At 36.3% G+C, this 9249-nt stretch overlaps 1 protein-coding gene and 2 pseudogenes across 2 annotated transcripts; all 3 read right to left on the reverse strand.

Annotated features, from left to right (window-relative positions):
* Nucleotides 1-52: 52 nt before the first annotated feature.
* LOC106292940 (leucine-rich repeat receptor-like serine/threonine-protein kinase At2g14510) lies at nucleotides 53-3985 on the reverse strand. 2 transcript variants are annotated; one of them, XM_013728607.1, is made up of 13 exons: nucleotides 3873-3985; nucleotides 3185-3722; nucleotides 2613-3091; nucleotides 2385-2529; nucleotides 2218-2289; nucleotides 1962-2033; nucleotides 1816-1893; nucleotides 1566-1717; nucleotides 1291-1487; nucleotides 1077-1203; nucleotides 925-990; nucleotides 623-815; nucleotides 53-541 (listed from the first exon to the last, which is right to left on the reverse strand). In XM_013728607.1, the coding sequence occupies exons 1-13, from the start codon at nucleotides 3955-3957 to the stop codon at nucleotides 133-135; spliced, it is 2613 nt and encodes an 870-aa protein (XP_013584061.1). In that variant the 5' UTR covers nucleotides 3958-3985; the 3' UTR covers nucleotides 53-132. The 2 variants fall into 2 exon arrangements, with proteins under 2 accessions (XP_013584061.1, XP_013584063.1); XM_013728609.1 differs by lacking the exon at nucleotides 2218-2289.
* A 2431-nt stretch (nucleotides 3986-6416) lies between these two features.
* LOC106294348 lies at nucleotides 6417-7668 on the reverse strand (annotated as a pseudogene).
* Nucleotides 7669-8563: 895 nt separating this feature from the next.
* Nucleotides 8564-9249, reverse strand: part of LOC106344266 — a 13860-nt pseudogene continuing 13174 nt past the window's right edge.

A 9249-nucleotide genomic window follows, 5' to 3' on the forward strand; every position in this document is an offset into this window, starting at 1 on the left:
GAACGTCCAAGCAAACACCATTTAAAGATTAAATCAGTGGATTCGATAGCACAATATGAAGCTTTTTTAACATATTCACATTACACACTTAAATGCAACCTGTGGAGAGAAAAAAACATCAAGATGAAAAGATTAACGAGCTGAAGGAGTGTCACTGACGAAGCTTATGCTATGTCCCGTGGACTTGGATGAATTTGCATCTTGGCTCCTTCTTTTACTTAGGTTCTCATATACTTCCAAACACTCATTTAGCTCATGAGCAACCCGTGTCATGTTTGGTCTCTCTGCGGAAGAAGGGTTAATGCATGCCATTGCTAATTCAAGAGCTTTCCAAGATGAACCTGTGTCATACTCTCGGTGGAGTTTCGGATCCATAATACTTTCAATATCACCATTTGCGAGCATAGACTTTGCCCATTCTACTATGTAAGAATTTTCACGTGATTGGTCAATCACTGGTTGGCCAGTGATAATCTCCAGTAACACGATTCCAAAGCTGTAAACATCACTCTTCTCCGTTAACCAATGCTTTTGATAGTATCTGCAAAATATACTCAAAGATGTTAGATAACAGGCAAAAAAATAAAACATCATTTAAATTACAATAAGAACTAGAACTTACTCGGGATCAAGATATCCAATAGTTCCAGCAACATTTGTTGTTGATACATGAGTTTTACTTCCCACAAGGAAAGATCTCGAAAGTCCAAAATCGGCGAGTTTGGCTTCAAAATGTTGTCCTAACAATATATTGGTACTTTTCACATCTCTATGAACCATTGGCGGCTTACATCCAATATGCAAATATTCAATTCCTAGTACAATGAAAACCCCATATTTTAGCTACTTATCATTTAAAAAGAGTTGAAAAGGAATATGAATACACAAAAATATAACAATTGGAACTAACAAAAATTAACAAACCTAGAGCAGACTCAATAGCTATTTTCAGTCTACTCGGCCAGTTTAAGACAGAACCATCACGTTCTCCTGCCAAAATTCACCATATAATTTTAAACCCCCTTTAATTTAGAAGAGGTAGCTCAGTTTGCTTCCCAAATAATCAAACGGTTTACCTGAGAGATGTTCCTTTAAGTTCCCATTTTCCATGAACTCGTAGATGAGAGCTAAGTCATTCCCTTCATCACAATATCCGATGAGGTTAACTAAATTTACATGGTGAACTCTTAGAAGTAGTTCAACCTAAAAATCAAGAATATAAAAGGGTATATGATTCATGAAGTCATGATTTCCTGAAAAATTAGGGAAGGGTTTAGTGTAATTAAGTACTTCTGTTTTGAATTCCTTATAGCCTTGAGTTGATGATTGAGAGAGAACTTTGACGGCTACTTGTTGATTATTTAGAAAACCCTGACAAACAACACCGAAGCCTCCTTTGCCAAGAACAACTTGAAAGTTATTAGTCATATCTTTGACCTCTGAATATGTAAATCTTCTGTTTTTTAATTCTAGTGATGAACGTTTAACTGCCAAAATAAAATCAAAATTGAAGGATCCACGAGTTTTCATATACTTTCACAATGGATCATATATTTTCTAACTACCTTTAGAGATTGATGGCTTTTTCCTTTTGAAGATGAAGATTAGAACCACCACAGTAATGATAATGGCCACAGAAGAAAGAGATGCACCAACAACCGCCGCCACGGGGAATTTTTTTTTGCATGATTTACATGTCCTTAGATATCCATCAAGACTAAGGAACAAAAACATTGTTGAAGACATCAAATAAATACTAAAACAGAGTGGATAGTACATAATAAAAAGAAGATCATCTCAAAGGGGAAACCTTACGATAGCTTTAGTCCTTCTTTTTCTCTATCAAGCAGGGCTTGTGGAATGCGGCCTCTAAGCTTATTTCCACTTAAGTTTCTATGGATATAAGGAGACCATTATAAATTGTTATGACCAAAATTTATTTTGCTCTTCAGAAAACTTACATGACCACCAATGATTTCATCTTGGCTAGAAATTCAGGCACTTCTCCAGTCAAGTTGTTTCTCGACAGGTCCCTGAAAATTGTTAAGATAAAATGTTAGGTATCTGGTTTCCTCGTAAGGGTATAGCCAGTTTTGGTGTCTGGTTCAGAAAGACTATGGGCAAACAGCCTATGACTCTTTCGTTATCAATATAAATAAATTGTAAACCTATTTTCCGAATATGTTTTCCTCTATATGTAATCAAGGAGATACGTACAATTCTTGAAGTTGAGTAAGATTCTGTATGAAAAGTGGTATATCTCCACTTAATCCACTTGAAGACAAATCTCTGTTCACATGGATCCGAGACATGCATGTCACATAAGAAATTTTGAATTGCTTAATTAAGTTTTGATAATAAGAATGAGGTTTAATTGTTCTTACAATGCTATGATTCTTGGTGGTGTGGACACATCTATAACATTGCAGCGTAAACCAGACCACAAGAATTGTTTAGGAACACATGGATCACCCTGCCAGCTGATTTTATTCAATCCATAATTATCACGGATATTCTTCATAGCAATCACTGGAATATCAACAAAAAGAACAAAGAGAATTAACATGTGTAACAACCTATTAATATGTCCTCTATTGACAAAAGCTACATACCATCATCTTGATTCGTCTCTGATTGTGGAAACTCAATAACTTGGAAAATCTCTAAAGCATTCATCAAGGGTGGAAGAGTCGACTTTCGAGTTCTTGAGAGTTGCACACGACACAACCCTCCCTCGCACTTCAGAGGCACTCTGTTAAACAAAACCTCTACTTCGAACTTCATAGGACTATAAGGATTGAATTCAACTTTACCATTCGCGATAATGTCAAATTCCCTGGTATCATTATTTCTCACTTTTTGGATGTCAGCCATATAGAGGTAGGCATAAGTCTCGTCGTCAGAAGTGTCCAAAGTCCAAGAAAAGGTCATTGATTCACTGGCATTAGCGGGTACGGCAGCAGTCTTAATGACATCTTGTGGCGGGTTATAGTCTTTATGAGAATCAACAACGTTGAGGGTTGTGTTTATCTGCGTCCATTCTACTGGCAAGAACGGAGACCAAGCACGATCATATACATCTTCAGGGTAACTGTCACAGTCAAGCGTATAAATACTTTAGGAGCAATGAGCAAAAATGACATACTTGTGATGGAAAAAAACTATTTAGGCTAAGTTGACATACCGTACACCTTTGTCCGAATTGCTGAAATAGATTCGGTCCACATACTTCAAGGAACCAGTTCGAGTAATATAAGTATCATATGGCAACGGTCTTAATTCCAGGGCTGATATTAGTGGTGTACTTGTCCCTGTCTTAACAAGACATATTTCCAAAATATTGGATCTTGTAATGTGAATGATCTCCTGAGCCATACCTGGACCCGATAATTTCGCATCTACGGTTGTCCAAATATTAGGACCGAGATAGAGGTCGAATCTTGGAGAAGCATTGAGACCGTCGTAGTTCCCATATACGAACACAGTCCTGATCAGATACTTTGTGTCTTGCATCACGCTCAGATTATAACAGTTTCGTATTCCATCTGGAAAGTATCTCAAACCAGTATATGGCTTCATAAAGTGTGTCTTCAAGTCTTTGTGGATGGTACCAGTTTTTCCGCTGTGGACGAAACTGGCATCAGATATGTATGTCAGATTGGTAAAGGGTTCGTTGTAAGGAGACTCATTAGAAGGTAATCCACAATCTAAGCTGATGAATCCTGGTAAGAACGGGAAGAGATATATAGTGTTGTTTATAACGTTCTATCTAAAAATCTCACAATTATTAAAGGCTTTGTAACTGTCCAATAACATATTTATCAGAACAAAAAAATAATACAGAAGGGATAAAATATGGTACCAATCAATACCTTGTTGATTCTGAGAGTGAGCAAGATGAATTATGGAGAAAGTCGCACACACATAAAACAGAAGCCCGTTTAGAGTTGCCCCCATTCTCGACTGCCTCTCAGTTTTCAAAACAACAAACTTAGCAACTACAATTATTTTGAAACATTATACCTCAAACCAAAATACATATACTTGCAAGTTACAAAACCTCTTATGATAACCGAAAGCGAAAGCTGGGAATGTCAACTTTTGAAAATGTCACCGGCCAAAGAACTATACATAATATTTCTAATGCAAATGGAGGGAAATATTAATAGTATAGAAGAAGGAACGAGTAATCTCTCGGAAATGGTCGACCAATGTTGTTGCCCCGAACAAGAGGACCAGTCTATAACAAATTCTTTGATTCGTATGGTTGATATGTATATGCAGAGAAAATCATTGAATTTTATCAAATTTCAAATTGCGGTTTACATACATTATCCGTTTTAAATGTCAAATTTACAAAAAAAAAAAAGCTATTTAGTTAGTTAGATATTTTCTTAGATAATATATAATTATAGTATACTAACTTGATTATCTAAACTACTCTGCTGCGTTTGCATAGATGACGAATTCTACTAATTAACTACATAAATTTATAAAAGCAGCAAGTATTTTGGATGATAAAATACTGCTCATAAATGAAAATTAGAGAAGTTTCAGAAAAATTCTGAAAGCTTTTGGAAAATTTTACAAGTTTTCAAAAGGTTTATCAAGTTTTGAATATTTTCATATATAGGGTTTTCGAAATTTTCAGAAGTATAATAAAAATCTGAATACTTTGAAAAGTGTTTGTATATAATCTGTACAGAACTAGTTTATGGATTACAAAAGCGAAATTATTTTTGGTATTAAAGATATCAATATTCAAACACATATTATGCCTCGGAGGAAATCGGCTAATTCATATCTCAACAGAGTCCAGCGGTCCTGATCAGTACATAAACACATAAATATTACTTCTAATCAAAAATATATTTGATTTTTTTTTTGTTTTGTTTGGTTGTTTAGTCTGTTAATTCGTGTATGAAATTTAAATTAACTGTATGTATATACACAGTGTGTTTATGTACTGATCGGGACCGCTGGACTCTGTTGACGTGAGAATTAGCCGATTTCCACTATGCCTTAATATGTACACACTTGGTATGAGCTATCCCATCACTTTTTGAATTAATAGTTTTAAGCTGTCGAGCTACAGAAAAATTTAGGCCCAACGACGCACTTAATTCACCTTAGGCCAAACATAATCCAACACAACGTCTTTTATTTAAAGGTCCAACACACACGATAGGACGAGTTTATAGATAGCTCACTGCATTCGTTTTTGATTGCTTGTCGTGTCACAACATTTTTCTTTCTGAGCTTCCAGCATGTGGTTCATTTAGGCATGGGCATTCGGGGTACCAATCGGATTTCGGTTTTATCCATTCGAGTTTTGGTTTTTCGGGTTTATCAAAATCAACCTCATTCGGGTTATATAAAAGTTCGGTTCGGGACCGGTTCGGGTTCTATCGGGTTTGGGTCGGGGTTAGTAAATCTTCAAAAAACCGGTATAACCCATTGTACTTTCGGGTTCGGGTCCCAATCGGTTCTTCGGTTTAAAAATATCTGATTTGTACCTATTTTGTAACTAAAACATAAATAAAATCGGTTCTTCGGATTTAAAATACATGTTTTGTACATATTTTAATAGCCAAAACATAACTAAAATCGATTCAAAAATAAGAAAAAACATCAAACGTGATCATTAAAAATCAAACGAAAGATAAACATAGTTAGTGATAGAAAAAAAAATCAGATAAATGAAATCATAAAACAAAAACTAAGTTCTCATGAAATGAGAAACATTATTCAATGAAAACAAAACCAAAATCTAAAAGCTTCAGGCTTCAACCGCCACATTCCACCATCAACCTTCGTGTAACAGATAATTATTTTAGAAGTTCAATAATATCTTAAAGTATTTTGGATACATATTAAGAATTAAGATCATATTTGGTAGAAGTTCTTTTTTGTGATTTTAAATGTTTCGGGTTCTATCGGATAAACATTTAGGTTCGGGTTCAGTTCGGATAATACCCATAACCCAAAATACCAAAAAACAGGATCCATTCGGTATTTATGTCGGGTTCGGATCGGTTCGGATTCATTTTTATTAGATCGGGTTCGGTTCTGATTTTCGGGTTCGGTTTATTTGCCCAGCCCTAGTTTCATTCATATCGTCCAACCTAGTTTTCTGTAAATGTTAACTGATTCTAATTTTCTACATGTAACTGAAAGAAACACAATTATCAATAAGCAGACATGAGAGCTAACTTATCCTTTGTGTCAATAAGACCTCACGTTACAAAGATCAAAATTAATTGTTTCTCGTCCTGTAAGCATACATGGACTGCATAGAACATTCGAACTTGCATTAACAATGACAATTGTACATCCGAATCACATACATATGACATGATATCAGAACTTCATGTCCTACAAAAGCTTTATCAAGAACATAGACGTGTTACTACTCTTCAGACATACAGCGGTGAGGTAGACGGGAGAGGATAAGCAACAACTGTGCAGCCCACAGCAGTCTGTCGAACAAAACCAGCATCAGGTTTTTTGGTAACAACAGTGTCACTTCTCCTACGCACTCTTCTCTCCGTCCTATCCACATTCCCTCCTCTAGAAGCATTTAGAGACTGAATATGTTCAAGCTGCGAAACCATTTCTTTCATGTTTGGTCTAAGCTTAATCTCTGTTGTTAGACACCTCAGAGACAGAGTAGCCACTTTACATGCTTCTTCCATAGAGTACTGATCTTGAAGACGATTATCCACAACCTCAATATCTTTCTTTTGTTTGCAAGGTACGGTTTAGCCCACTCCACAAGGTTCCTCTCTCCCGATGGTCTGTTTCTGTCCATGGCTCTGCGACCAGACAACAGCTCCAGAAGTACAACCCTGAAGCTAGAGACATCACTCTTTGTTGTTAGATGACCTAAGAAAAAAATGCAAAAGTGGTTAATCATAAGCTATGTTCACGAAATCGCTAGACAGTGGTTAGAAGCTTTATAGAAATTATTGTTTAGGCGGACGTCTAAACCGATTTTTTTTTTAAATCTAGACTGATTTTTTTAAAAATCTAGACCGATTTTTCAAATAAAATGTCTAGAAAAATCATTTTGTTTAGATCTAATTTTCCGCCTAGGTCTAAACCTATTTTTTAAGACAAAGCCAACCAGAGAAACAAAGATTTGACCAGAAAAGAAAGAACTTGAGACTTACCGGTTGCAAGGTACTCATGAGCTGCATATCCATGAGTACCCATGACACGTCTAGAGACGTGACTTTCATCTCCCATTGGCCCATCCTTGGCCAAACCAAAATCAGAAAGCTTTTCGTTATACTCCTGCAACCAGCCGATATACGGTTTTATATTTTATATCATAAAGCTTGACACTTTCACAATCAAAGATGAGTGAAAAATGTAAAATACCGAATCAAGAAGGATGTTAGAAGTCTTGAAGTCTCTGTATATCACTCTTGTCTCTGAACTGTGAAGAAACGCAAGTCCCTTTCAGCACCAAGAGCAACTTTTAACCTCAGTTTCCAAGAACGGTTGGAAATATAACCCTCCTGCAACCAAAAAATATCCTAAACATCACAAATAAGCTTTAGGCATGGGATAAGAGAAAGAATAAAGAAGGCATACTCCTGAAAAGATGATTAGGCTACCACGGGGCATGAACTCGTAAACAAGAAGACGGTGCTCATCCTCTAGGCAATAACGGTGTTACGAGAGGATCAAATTTGTGAGACGTACACCCATTTAATTCAAGCGACATGAATTTAGCAGAAGATGACTACGGACTACCCTTATGGCTTCTCTGATGCTGGTTTATCAGAAGATGAGTATTACAATGACTACGACATTTTGGACGTTTTGGACTTAGAACTGGACTCTGATCATTAAGATAATCTGCGCTTTTAAATGCATTGGATTCGCAGATAATCCTCTAAGCATGCTTCTAGTTTCGTTGGACTTTGTGTGCCCTTTGTAATGTGTGACCTTTAGTAACATTGCCTTTCTAGAATATATAAACTCAAAAAGAAAATGTTTCAAATGATGTGATAGTTTCATCTTCTCTTTAACTAAAAATGTTGTGTTTATTCTGCAACATCAAAGAAAGCAAGGCCTTGTGCTTATTTTGCGGTGAGAATTCTCCAAAATATTGCTTAAGATTGTTCAGTTATACCAAGATCAAAACTAAGATATGTAATAACACTGATTTGTCTCAGTTAGCAATCATAAAACTCTAGTAGTAACATGAACCATGAAGTTCCGTGTAGCTAAAGGAACGGCCAAGCGAACACAATTTAAAGACTTCAATAATGAATTCGATAGCACAAGATGAAGATGATGAACAACCCAGGAAATTAACACCTATTGCTAATTCAAGAGCTTTTCAGATGGAACTTGTGTCATAATGACCAAGGAGATTTGAATCTATAAAATTTTTGATATCACCGTTTGCTAGCATAGACCTGGCTGAAATTTACTACGTGAAGCTATAAGTTTGTAATTCATGACAAGAGCAGAAACACAAGAAGTAAAACCTAGGTCTCTCTTTATTGAAGAAAAATAACAGGAACAGAAACAGAACACACACAAGAGAACTAAGTTTCTCACCCTTAAACTCAACTCACTCGTTTTAGGATGAGTCTCACAAACGAGCTCTCATTCTTATTTGTAAAAGAAAAAAAACACACTGGAAATAAGAAAATATAGAAATGGAAATATTAAAGAGTTTCTTAAATCAGGTAATAGAAACTCTAGTAGAAAAAGTAGGACATATGCCTTATTTGATTTCGGAAACGTGAGCCGGGTTTGATAGCCAAGACCGCTTTTAAAGACGAGGGTAGTCCTCGGTCATGATCAAGAGGATAAGTGCAGACCATCCAGTGAAGTTACGTCCACATTCTCCAGTTCCTTTTGTTTGATCATAACGTTCCCAGATGTATCTCGTCTTGTCATATTCCCCAACCACGTTACTATAACGTTCCGACGGACATTCCGACGGAAAATGAAATCCTCGGAATATCCCGAGGAATTTCCGAGGAAATTCCGAGGAAACACAAAATTTGGTTTCCTCGGAAAAAACCGATGAATTCCGAGGAAATATTATAGCCGTTGGAGAGCCGTTTGGGAATTTTACAAAATTCCAAGGCAATTCCGAAGAACTAGCCGTTGGCGTCGGAATTCCGTCGGAATTTCCTCGGTTTGTCGGCAGGATTTAACCTATAAATACAAGCACTCCTCTTCCTCTTCATTCACTCCATATCTTCATCCTCCCTCTTACTC

Source organism: Brassica oleracea, chromosome C5 (genome assembly GCF_000695525.1).
Source record: "Brassica oleracea var. oleracea cultivar TO1000 chromosome C5, BOL, whole genome shotgun sequence".
Lineage (NCBI taxonomy): Eukaryota > Viridiplantae > Streptophyta > Magnoliopsida > Brassicales > Brassicaceae > Brassica > Brassica oleracea.